General features: G+C 48.8%; 1 protein-coding gene across 1 annotated transcript in view; it reads right to left on the bottom strand.

Moving 5' to 3' along the window:
- Positions 1–306: 306 nt before the first annotated feature.
- The window catches only part of TRIM45 (tripartite motif containing 45), a 42,654-nt gene continuing 29,203 nt past the window's right edge, over positions 307–13,757 (bottom strand). Inside the window, exons 2-7 of the mRNA XM_040422782.1 lie at positions 6,215–6,951; positions 5,989–6,115; positions 1,273–1,387; positions 1,051–1,177; positions 814–968; positions 307–453 (exon numbers count right to left, since the gene is read on the bottom strand). Coding sequence (XP_040278716.1) covers positions 823–968; positions 1,051–1,177; positions 1,273–1,387; positions 5,989–6,115; positions 6,215–6,951 — 1,252 coding nt within the window. The 3' untranslated portion in view covers positions 307–453; positions 814–822. The remainder of the gene's footprint in view (positions 454–813; positions 969–1,050; positions 1,178–1,272; positions 1,388–5,988; positions 6,116–6,214; positions 6,952–13,757) is intronic.

The raw sequence follows: 13,757 nt of genomic DNA on the forward strand, positions 1-13,757 counted from the left end.
CCCTTTGTGTGGTCTCGCTCGGAGCAGTTGGGGGGGGGGGGGATGACATCGGAAGACTGAGGTGTCTACACTGTAGCAGCCCCTTATCTCCCGTTATCTATAAAAGCTGCAGTTTTCACATGGACAATGTGACAACTAAGGTATAAAACACATCTGTCGGACCATGGGATATAAATATTAAGGCATTTTTATACTATTTCCAGCCTGGATCAGCAACAGTCTTCTCAGGCCGACATTGTGTAAGGGCTCAAGACCCAATTAATATTGCGCAAACTATAGGGCAATTTTCATTTTGTCAGGCACGGAGATGTGAATTGTCGTCCTATTGCCACCACTTTGACCGTAAAGTGTAGTCCTGGGTTGCAACCGAATCTGACTAGTACCCCAGAAAAGTCTCCTACCATCATGAAATGACGGTCCGGAGCAGATTGCAGGTGCCGAGTCCTTCAACATCTCCAATCATCATAAAGCTACAGTGCGCAGCAGATTGCGGGGGCCCGAGTCCTTCAACGTCTCCAATCATCATAAAGCTACAGTGCGCAGCAGATTGCGGGGGGCCAAGTCCTTCAACGTCTCCAATCATCATAAAGCTACAGTGCGCAGCAGATTGCGGGGGCCCGAGTCCTTCAACGTCTCCAATCATCATAAAGCTACAGTGCGCAGCAGATTGCGGGGGGCCGAGTCCTTCAACATCTCCAATCATCATAAAGCTACAGTGCGCAGCAGATTGCGGGGGGCCGAGTCCTTCAACATCTCCAATCATCATAAAGCTACAGTGCGCAGCAGATTGCGGGGGGCCGAGTCCTTCAACATCTCCAATCATCATAAAGCTACAGTGCGCAGCAGATTGCGGGGGGCCGAGTCCTTCACACCGGTGCACTCGGATGTCTCAGAGGTGGATCCACAACATGACCAGTGGGACTGGCCGGGATGACCTTTGTGCCCATGACCACAACCCTGAAAACCACCTGTAGGGGATGAGAAAGATAAGTGTGTAACATACAGTTTATAATGGATAGCCGTATGTTTAGAGAAAGTGAGGGCGCTTACCTGGCATTGAACCACCACATCCACAGCGGGCATCCTTCTGGCCACCACTGGAGCAGAATGTGCAGCAGTGATAGATCCCACTATGCTGGCGCGATGTCCCCCTCACGTTCACGGTAAAAGGGGAGCCCTGTGGAAAATAAATTGTCGGTACTATAGACCCTAACATCTCCAGGAGAATAAGTGGCAGCACTGCTCCTGGGTGGTGGCCTCTCCACCACTTACCCTGATGTGGCGTCCTTTCATACACACACTTATGGAAACCTGACCCGCCTCAGTTGGGGTGTAGGATATGTGGTATGTGCCATCTTGGTTATCCTGGATGGAGACTGGCACAGATCTGTGTGACATATAAACTGGTAAATATGAACCAACAATGTGAATAGTATAATAAAAAGAAAATGATATACTGCCTACAACCAAGAGTGGCCACTATCGGTACTGCAGCCACAAAGCCACCCTACAGTATGTATCAGACATCTGAAAGAAAGGAAACACAACCCATCACCCCAGCATCTTCGTATTTTTCGCCCTATAAGACGCACTTTCCCCCCCCCAAAAGTGGGGCAAATGTTGGCATTTAACACTGATACATCGCCGGCCATGATGCTGCACAATGCGGCCGGCAATGTATCAGCGGGGGAAGGGCTGGGGGCCGTTGCAATCACTGTATTCTATTACACCGGGCCCCGCTCACTGTAGTATTTATATCTAACGTGTAGGCATGGGCGCTTTGTTAAACTAGAGAAATCCACATAGTACTCACTTGAAACTCCTGTAGCGGGCCGGCCGGACGGCAGCGTAACGTCACTCACTATGTCACGCACCTGCTCCGCCTGCTTCATTCATAAAGTGCGAGGAGCAGGTGCGTGACATAGTGAGTGACGTTACGCTGCCGTCCGGCCGGCCCGCTACAGGAGTTTCAAGTGAGTACTATGTGGATTTCTCTAGTTTAACAAAGCGCCCATGCCTACACGTTAGATATAAATACTACAGTGAGCGGGGCCCGGTGTAATAGAATACAGTGACCGCACCGGGCCCCACTGCCATTCCAACACCAGTTGCCGGCCCCCACCCCCTGTATTGGGGGTCATTCACTATTTACACAGGGACACTTATAGGGGGGGATCTGTGGATGACACATATATAGCATAAGATGCTATATATGGGTCATCCACAGACACCCCCCTTCCCATAGCGGGGTCATCCACATATCCCCCCCATAACAGTGTCATCCACAGACCCCCCTCATAACAGTGTCATCCACAGACCCCCATAGCAGTGTCATCCACAGACCCCCCCATAACAGTGTCATCCACAGATCCCCCATAACAGTGTCATCCACAGATCCCCCATAACAGTGTCATCCACAGATCCCCCCCATAACAGTGTCATCCACAGATCCCCCCCATAACAGTGTCATCCACAGATCCCCCCCATAACAGTGTCATCCACAGATCCCCCCCATAACAGTGTCATCCACAGATCCCCCCATAACAGTGTCATCCACAGATCCCCCCCATAAGTGTCATCCACAGATCCCTCATAACAGTGTGTCATCCATAGATGCCGCCATAAAAGTGTCATCCACAGATCCCACATAACAATGCATAATCCACTGATCCCCCATAACAGTGTCATCCACAGATCCCCCATAACAGTGTCATCCACAGATCCCTTATAACAGTGTGTCATCCACAGATGCCGCCATAACAGTGTCATCCACAGATCCCACATAACAATGCATTATCCACAGATCCCCCATAACAGTGTCATCCACAGATCCCCATAGCAGTGTCATCCACAGATCCCCATAACAGTGTCATCCACAGATCCCCATAGTAGTGTCATCCACAGATCCCCATACCAGTGTCATCCACAGATGCCCCATAACAGTGTCATCCACAGATCCCGCATAACAGTGCATCATCCACATATCCCCTCCATCATAGTGTCTTCCACAGACCACCATTAGTTCAAAACCCACAAAAAGCATTAGTTCAAAAAAAACTTTTTCCTATTTTCCTCCTCAAAAACGTAGGTGTGTCTTATAGGGCGTAAAATACATTATTTTGGAGAGAGCAGACCCAACTTACCACCAGGCATCTATTCTGGAGAACGGAGACCCGACCTACCACCACGCATCTATTCTGGAGAACGGAGACCCAAACTACCACCAGGCATCCATTCTGGAGAATGGAGACCCAACCTACCACCAGGCATCTATTCTGGAGAAAGGAAAACCAACCTAACACCAAGCATCTATTCTGAAGAGAGCAAACCCAACCTACTACCAGGCATCTATTCTGGAGAAAGGAGACCCAACCTACCACCAGGCATGTATTCTGAAGAAATTAGACCCAACCTACCACCAGGTATCTATTATGGAGAAAGGAGACTCAACCTACCACCATGCATCTATACTGGAGAAAGGAGATCCAACCTACCACCAAACATCTATTCTGGAGAAATGAGACCCAACTACCATCAGGCATCTATTCTGAAGAGGGCAGATGCAACATACCACCATGCATCTATTCTGGAGAAAGGAGACTCAACCTACCACCAGGCATCTATACTGGAGAAAGATGATTCAACCAACCACCAAACATCTATTCTGAAGAGAGCAGAGCCACCCTTTCACCAGGTATGTATTCTGGAGAAAGGAGACCAAACCTACCATCAGGCATCTATTCTGAAGAAATAAGGGCCCACCCTACCACCAGGCATGTATTCTGGAGAAAGGAGACCCACCCTACCACCAGGCATGTATTCTGGAGAAAGGAGACACACCCTAACACCCTGAAATTTATTCTGGAGAGAGCAGAGCCAACCTACCACCAGGCATCTATACTGGAGAAAGGAGACCCAACCTACCACCCTGACATTTATTCTGGAGAGAACAGACTCAACCTACTGCCCTGATATCCATTCTGTAGAAAGAACATTTGTCTAGTTTGCAAAGAAAGGAATGGGGGTAAGTCAGCACATTCCAGTGCAAAATTATTTGTGCCTGTCCGCCAACGACAAGATGATCTCTTTAAGACAGGAACCTACACTAAATATTACCTCCACTAAATTCAGGGAACGCAGGTTCTACATGATAGTAGCCCCAGCATCTATTCTGGAGAAAGGAAACCTAACAAACCAAACCTGCATCTACTCTGGAGAGGAAACCCAACCTATAACTCCAGCATCTATCTTGGAGAGAGGAGACCCAACTTGCAACCATGTCATCTATTCTGTAGAGAGGAGACCCGACCTACCACCATAACATCTATTGTGGAGACAGGAGACCAAACCTACCACCCCAGCATCTAATCTACAGCCCCAGCATCCATGCTGAAGCAATGCACAACCTACCATCCTGACATCTGTTCTGAAGGGAGGAGACACAACCTACCACACTGGCATCTACTCTGGAAATAGGAGATCCAAACTACCACCCTAGCATCTGTTCTATAGAGAGGAGGCCCAAAATACCACCCCAACATGAGGAGACTTAACCCACCACCCTCAGCATCTATTCTTGAGACAGGAGAAACAGCCTACAGCCCCAGAATCTATTCTGGAGAAAGGAGACCCAACCCACCATCCCAGCATCAATTCTACCAATCTACCACCTGGCATATATTCTTAAAAAAGAAGACCTAACCTACCACTCCGACTTCTATTCTGTAGAGAGCAGACCCAATTACCATCTCAATATGAGTGGACTCAACATATCCCCCGACATCTATTTTGGAGAAAGGAGACCCAACCTACCACCCTGCATTCATTCTGGAGAAAGGATACATAACTTACCACCTACTACCACATACCACCCCAGCATCTATTCTGGAGAGAGGAGACCCAAACTAACACCCCGGCATCTCTTCTGGGGAGACCAGACCTAACCTACCACCCCAGCAACTAATCTGTAGAGAGGAAACACAATCTACCACCCCAGCATGAGGAGACTCAGCCTACCCCCCTGGCATCTATTCTGAGGAAAGGTGACCTAATCTACCACCCTGGCATCTGTTCTGGAGAGAGAATACCCAACCTACAACCCTGGTATCTGCTCTGGAAAGAAGAGACCCAGCATCTATTCTGAAGAGAGGAGACTTAACCTACCAACCAAGCATGAGGAGACCCAACCCACCACCCCCATCTATTCTACAGAAAGGTGACCCAGCTTACAAACCAGCATCTATTCTGGAGAAAGGATACCATACCCACCACTCCCACATCTATTCTTCAGAGAGAAGACCCAACCTACCACCCTGACATCTATTCTGGAGAAGACCCAACTACCACCACAGCATGAGGGGACCTAATCTACCAACCAGCAGCGAATTTGGAGAAAGGAGACCAAACCTACCATCCCTGCATCTATTCTGATGAAAGGAGACCCAAACCAACACCCCAGCATTTATTCTGGAGAGTAGAGAACTAACCCACCTTCCTATCATGTATTCTGGAGAGAGGGGACCCATCCTTCGACCAAGGCACCAATTCTGAAGAGAGTAAACACAATCAAATGCCAGCTATGTAGTAAGAAGACCCAGCTTTCAACCAAGGCATCTATTATGGGAAAGGGAGACCCTATCAACCACACAGGCATCTATTCAGGAAAGAGAAGACCCAATCCACCACCGTGGCATTTATACTTTAAAGTGAATTGGAGACCCAAATGGAGTCTCAATCCACCACCAGATCATCTGTTCTGGAGAAAAGAGACCAAACGTACAACCTAGGAGACACAGCCCATGACTACATGATTTATTCTAGAGGGAGCAGCCCCAGCCCACCACCCAGGCATCTTTTTTGAAGAAAGGAGAACCAAAACACCTTCCACCAAACAGTCATCTGTGTCATTATGGGAGACAGTAACAGAATTCATGAACCAAGTTTGAGAAGATGTTATGCTCTGAATGTATAGACACTGAGGAGACTGACCTGCCCGATTCCGTATGCAGAATGATGACCCTAGGTGGTGCCCCTTTATGTTCCAGCTGATCTCCAGAGTTAGTGTTACAGGTGAGGGTAAAGCTGGAGAGATTTCCCTGCTGCACAGTCTGGAGACCTGAGTACATTTTTGGAGGACACAGGAGATCAGGAAACCTCATCTATGTCATTATATCCAATATCATAAAGGTAATAAGGAAGCTTATAAACAGATTACCTTGTCCTCTGACCTGGCACCTCTCGGGATCCACACCACCTCTTTGCACCATGCCATACATCTGATAGCCTTGGCATAGTGCTGCTTTCTCGGTGGCATTGAAGATAATCCTGTCGGCCTCTGTTTGTTCCATATGGCTATGGTCTCCTTGGTTTAGTTCATTCAAGCGACCAATTACCAAGGCCTTGGCTCGGACAATATGAAGGTCGGGTCCATGGTCTAGCAGGTCTCGAGTGAATGTGGTGGCAGTTCGAACGTCCGCCAGCTGCTGATGTATCCGAGCTCTTTGTAGGCTCAAGGCTTGGTCTTTCCGGCGTACTTCCTCCTCTATGTCTTGGAGGAGCCTCACTTTGTGATCCTGAATTGCGCGTATATAGCCCTCCGTGAAAGCCTCCACCTCCTTCCGCAGAAGGTTCGCACTACTCTTTAAATCTTCTCCTACTTCCTGCACGGTACGAAGTGCATTTTCCAGGGCCTCCAGCTGAGGTCCAGACTTTACTAAAGCACCATGCAACTGAGCTCGATGCCTCCCTGCAACGTCCACGACCGGACGGATCTCATGTCCCAAGTGCTTGACCAGAGCACAGTCCCGACAGGACGGAAGAGCACAGGACTCGCAGAACAGGCACAGCTCCTCTAGAGGATGGAGGGTGCAGACTGGAGCTGGAGACAGAGAGGAGCCTGGAGGAAGGTCCTGCAGGGGCAGCAGGGAGTGACCGGCCGTTCGCTTCTGTCGTCTGCACAGGATAATAAGATGAATATGTTAATTATCTGCTCATTTCACCTCCCAGGATCACAGCTCTACACTCCTGACATTATATCAGTGATGTCATCAGCAGGGGGCGGGGCTGTGACTACCTCTCAGACAGGATATACAGGCAGGTTGTCAGCAGTAATAGATGTTCCTGTAGTATAAGGTGTGTGGATCTCATGTCTGATCACATGACATTATATCAGTGATGTCATCAGCAGGGGGCGGGGTTGTGACAACCTCTCAGACAGGATATACAGGCAGGTTGTCAGCAGTAATAGATGTTCCTGTAGTATAAGGTGTGTGATCTCATGTCTGATCACATGTCATTATATCAGTGATGTCATCAGCAGGGGGCGGGGCTGTGACAACCTCTCAGACAGGATATACAGGCAGGATGTCAGCAGTAATAGATGTTCCTGTAGTATAAGGTGTGTGATCTCATGTCTGATCACATATCATTATATCAGTGATGTCATCAGCAGGGGGCGGGGCTGTGACTACCTCTCAGACAGGATATACAGGCAGGTTGTCAGCAGTAATAGATGTTCCTGTAGTATAAGGTGTGTGATCTCATGTCTGATCACATATCATTATATCAGTGATGTCATCAGCAGGGGGCGGGGCTGTGACAACCTCTCAGACAGGATATACAGGCAGGTTGTCAGCAGTAATAGATGTTCCTGTAGTATAAGGTGTGTGATCTCATGTCTGATCACATGTCATTATATCAGTGATGTCATCAGCAGGGGGCGGGGCTGTGACTACCTCCCAGACAGGATGTACAGGCAGGTTGTCAGCAGTAATAGATGTTCCTGTAGTATAAGGTGTGTGATCTCATGTCTGATCACATGTCATTATATCAGTGATGTCATCAGCAGGGGGCGGGGCTGTGACTACCTCTCAGACAGGATATACAGGCAGGTTGTCAGCAGTAATAGATGTTCCTGTAGTATAAGGTGTGGATCACATGTCTGATCACATGTCATTATATCAGTGATGTCATCAGCAGGGGGCGGGGCTGTGACTACCTCTCAGACAGGATATACAGGCAGGTTGTCAGCAGTAATAGATGTTCCTGTAGTATAAGGTGTGTGACCTCATGTCTGATCACATGTCATTATATCAGTGATGTCATCAGCAGGGGGCGGGGCTGTGACTACCTCTCAGACAGGATATACAGGCAGGTTGTCAGCAGTAATAGATGTTCCTGTAGTATAAGGTGTGTGATCTCATGTCTGATCACATGTCATTATATCAGTGATGTCATCAGCAGGGGGCGGGGCTGTGACAACCTCTCAGACAGGATACACAGGCAGGTTGTCAGCAGTAATAGATGTTCCTGTAGTATAAGGTGTGTGATCTCATGTCTGATCACAGGTCATTATATCAGTGATGTCATCAGCAGGGGGCGGGGCTCTGACAACCTCTCAGACAGGATATACAGGCAGGTTGTCAGCAGTAATAGATGTTCCTGTAGTATAAGGTGTGGATCTCATGTCTGATCACATGTCATTATATCAGTGATGTCATCAGCAGGGGGCGGGGCTGTGACAACCTCTCAGACAGGATATACAGGCAGGTTGTCAGCAGTAATAGATGTTCCTGTAGTATAAGGTGTGGATCTCATGTCTGATCACATGTCATTATATCAGTGATGTCATCAGCAGGGGGCGGGGCTGTGACTACCTCTCAGACAGGATATACAGGCAGGTTGTCAGCAGTAATAGATGTTCTTGTAGTATAAGGTGTGTGATCTCATGTCTGATCACATGTCATTATATCAGTGATGTCATCAGCAGGGGGCGGGGCTGTGACTACCCCTCAGACAGGATGTACAGGCAGGTTGTCAGCAGTAATAGATGTTCCTGTAGTATAAGGTGTGTGATCTCATGTCTGATCACATGTCATTATATCAGTGATGTCATCAGCAGGGGGCGGGGCTGTGACTACCTCTCAGACAGGATATACAGACAGGTTGTCAGCAGTAATAGATGTTCCTGTAGTATAAGGGGTGTGATCTCATGTCTGATCACATGTCATTATATCAGTGATGTCATCAGCAGGGGGCGGGGCTGTGACTACCTCTCAGACAGGATATACAGGCAGGTTGTCAGCAGTAATAGATGTTCCTGTAGTATAAGGTGTGTGATCTCATGTCTGATCACATGTCATTATATCAGTGATGTCATCAGCAGGGGGCGGGCTGGGACTACCTCTTAGACAGGATATACAGGCAGGTTGTCAGCAGTAATAGATGTTCCTGTAGTATAAGGTGTGTGATCTCATGTCTGATCACATGTCAGTATATCAGTGATGTCATCAGCAGGGGGCGGGGCTGTGACTACCTCTCAGACAGGATATACAGGCAGGTTGTCAGCAGTAATAGATGTTCCTGTAGTATAAGGTGTGTGATCTCATGTCTGATCACATGTCATTATATCAGTGATGTCATCAGCAGGGGGCGGGGCTGTGAATACCTCTCAGACAGGATATACAGGCAGGTTGTCAGCAGTAATAGATGTTCCTGTAGTATAAGGTGTGTGATCTCATGTCTGATCACATGTCATTATATCAGTGATGTCATCAGCAGGGGGCGGGGCTGTGACTACCTCTCAGACAGGATATACAGGCAGGTTGTCAGCAGTAATAGATGTTCCTGTAGTATAAGGTGTGTGATCTCATGTCTGATCACAGGTCATTATATCAGTGATGTCATCAGCAGGGGGCGGGGCTGTGACTACCTCTCAGACAGGATATACAGGCAGGTTGTCAGCAGTAATAGATGTTCCTGTAGTATAAGGTGTGTGATCTCATGTCTGATCACATGTCATTATATCAGTGATGTCATCAGCAGGGGGCGGGGCTGTGACTACCTCTTAGACAGGATATACAGGCAGGTTGTCAGCAGTAATAGATGTTCCTGTAGTATAAGGTGTGTGATCTCATGTCTGATCACATGTCATTATATCAGTGATGTCATCAGCAGGGGGCGGGGCTGTGAATACCTCTCAGACAGGATATACAGGCAGGTTGTCAGCAGTAATAGATGTTCCTGTAGTATAAGGTGTGTGATCTCATGTCTGATCACATGTCATTATATCAGTGATGTCATCAGCAGGGGGCGGGGCTGTGACAACCTCTCAGACAGGATATACAGGCAGGTTGTCAGCAGTAATAGATGTTCCTGTAGTATAAGGTGTGTGATCTCATGTCTGATCACATGTCATTATATCAGTGATGTCATCAGCAGGGGGCGGGGCTGTGACAACCTCTCACACATGATATACAGGCAGGATGTCAGCAGTAATAGATGTTCCTGTAGTATAAGGTGTGTGGATCTCATGTCTGATCACATGTCATTATATCAGTGATGTCATCAGCAGGGGGCGGGGCTGTGACTACCTCTCAGACAGGATATACAGGCCGGTTGTCAGCAGTAATAGATGTTCCTGTAGTATAAGGTGTGTGATTTCATGTCTGATCACATGTCATTATATCAGTGATGTCATCAGCAGGGGGCGGGGCTGTGACTACCTCTCAGACAGGATATACAGGCAGGTTGTCAGCAGTAATAGATGTTCCTGTAGTATAAGGTGTGTGATCTCATGTCTGATCACAGGTCATTATATCAGTGATGTCATCAGCAGGGGGCGGGGCTCTGACAACCTCTCAGACAGGATATACAGGCAGGTTGTCAGCAGTAATAGATGGTCCTGTAGTATAAGGTGTGTGATCTCATGTCTGATCACAGGTCATTATATCAGTGATGTCATCAGCAGGGGGCGGGGCTGTGACTACCTCTCAGACAGGATATACAGGCAGGTTGTCAGCAGTAATAGATGTTCCTGTAGTATAAGGTGTGTGATCTCATGTCTGATCACATGTCATTATATCAGTGATGTCATCAGCAGGAGGCGGGGCTGTGACTACCTCTCAGACAGGATATACAGGCAGGTTGTCAGCAGTAATAGATGTTCCTGTAGTCAGGGCCGGTACAAGGCAGGGGCCGAAGGAGCGGGTGCCCTGGGCGCTACCATTTGCGGACAGGAGGGGGGCGCAGCAGGGCCAGACTGGCCTGCCGGGATACCGGGAAATTTCCCGGTGGGCCGGCAAGCCTGAGTGCCGCAAGGCCGCGGCCCTGGTGACAAGTGGGGGCGGCCGCGGCCGGCGGCAGGGCAGAGCAGGAGATGAGCGCTTCCATTGCGGAAGCGCTCATCTCCATAGTCATCTGTATTGCCGTCCTCAGGACGGCAGAGGAGGGAGAGGTGTGTCCCCTCCTGTTCCTCTGATAGGCTGCCGGCCTAGTGCTGGCAGCCTATCAGAGGCCGGTGCAGGCGGCGCGATGACGTCATCGCGTCGCCTGACTGCCGTATAGCGAGGGACACAGACGGAAGAGGCGGCCTGCATCGCATCACATTGCTGGAGGTAAGTATAAGTTTTTTTTATTATTTTTTTTATTTATATAGGTACAATACTGGGCTGGGCTGGCACATAAGGGGGGACTACTGGGCTGGCACATGATAAGGGGGGACTACTGGGCTGGCACATGATAAGGGGGGACTACTGGGCTGGGCTGGCACATAAGGGGGGCTACTGGGCTGGCACATGATAAGGGGGGACTACTGGGCTGGCACATGATAAGGGGGGCTACTGGCACATGATAAGGGGGGCTACTGGCACATGATAAGGGGGGCTACTGGCACATGATAAGGGGGGCTACTGGCACATGATAAGGGGGGCTACTGGCCCATAAGGGGGCTACTGGCACATAAGGGGGGCTATTGGCACATAAGGGGGGCTACTGGCCCATAAGGGGGCTATTGGCAATAAGGGGGGCTACTGGCACATGATATGGGGGGCTACTGGCACATGATATGGGGGCACTCTGGCTACTGGCACATGATATGGGGGCACTCTGGCTACTGGCACATGATATGGGGGCACTCTGGCTACTGGCACATGATATGGGGGCACTCTGGCTACTGGCACATGATATGGGGGGGGGGGCTCTGGCTACTGGCACATGTTATGGGGGCACTCTGGCTACTGGCACATGATATGGGGGCACTCTGGCTACTGGCACATGATATGGGGGGGGCTCTGGCTACTGGCACATGATATGGGGGCATCTATGGGGGCACATCTTACTGCAGATTATTTAGGGGCATCTACTGAGGCTAAAAAGAAGATATTTTATATGGGGGGCTCTGTATAGGGGCATTTTATACTGGGACACATTATGGTGGGTACTATGGGGAAGGGGGGAGCACTATGGGGGTCATCTACGGGGGCACTGAGAAGGGGTATTTTATGTTGGCACATTATGGGAACATTAGCTCAACTGGGGGCATTACAAAGGGGTATGTTTTGCATATTATAAGGAGAATTATTACTACTGGGGGGGGCATTATGGTGGGCTTTATTACTCCCCCATGGTATGTCCCCCTAGTAGCAGCACCAGCCTCTCCCTGCTCTGCTATTCCTCTGCCCCTTCTCCAAATCCTTATTATGAAATCTTTCTCATTAGGATAAAGCACAACATCAGCTCCGCCGAGCCCCCGGCCAAGTGTTGAAGTGGCGTCCGAGATCCCCAAGGGCCAAGTAACTGTAAGTTTTTATGGGGGTTCTACAAAAGAGCTATCGTGGGGCAAAGTTCATATTCGTGTTTACACACGTGTTTTAAAATGAATACTTTCAAAGTCCCACAGTCCTTTGTTCTATTGCTTTAAGTATATTCTTGTTTTGAAACAACATTGATTCTTTCTTAAAAACGGGGGGGGGGGGGGGGGGGGGGCGCAGTTTGCCATCTTCGCCCTGGGCACCAAATGGCCTTGTCCCAGCCCTGCCTGTAGTATAAGGTGTAAGGATCTCATGTCTGATCACATGTCATTATATCAGTGATGTCATCAGCAGGGGGCGGGGCTGTGACTACCTCTCAGACAGGATATACAGACAGGTTGTCAGCAGTAATAGATGTTCCTGTAGTATAAGGTGTGTGATCTCATGTCTGATCACATGTCATTATATCAGTGATGTCATCAGCAGGGGGCGGGGCTGTGACTACCTCTCAGACAGGATATACAGGCAGGTTGTCAGCAGTAATAGATGTTCCTGTAGTATAAGGTGTGTGATCTCATGTCTGATCACATGTCATTATATCAGTGATGTCATCAGCAGGGGGCGGGGCTGTGACTACCTCTCAGACAGGATATACAGGCAGGTTGTCAGCAGTAATAGATGTTCCTGTAGTATAAGGTGTGCGATCTCATGTCTGATCACATGTCAGTATATCAGTGATGTCATCAGCAGGGGGCGGGGCTGTGACTACCTCTCAGACAGGATATACAGGCAGGTTGTCAGCAGTAATAGATGTTCCTGTAGTATAAGGTGTGTGATCTCATGTCTGATCACATGTCATTATATCAGTGATGTCATCAGCAGGGGGTGGGGCTGTGACAACCTCTCAGACAGGATATACAGGCAGGTTGTCAGCAGTAATAGATGTTCCTGTAGTATAAGGTGTGTGATCTCATGTCTGATCACATGTCATTATATCAGTGATGTCATCAGCAGGGGGCGGGGCTGTGACTACCTCTCAGACAGGATATACAGGCAGGTTGTCAGCAGTAATAGATGTTCCTGTAGTATAAGGTGTGTGATCTCATGTCTGATCACATGTCATTATATCAGTGATGTCATCAGCAGGGGGCGGGGCTGTGACTACCTCTCAGACAGGATATACAGGCAGGTTGTCAGCAGTAATAGATGTTCCTGTAGTATAAGGTGTGT

The sequence above is a fragment of the Bufo bufo genome, chromosome 3 (genome assembly GCF_905171765.1).
Source record: "Bufo bufo chromosome 3, aBufBuf1.1, whole genome shotgun sequence".
NCBI lineage: Eukaryota > Metazoa > Chordata > Amphibia > Anura > Bufonidae > Bufo > Bufo bufo.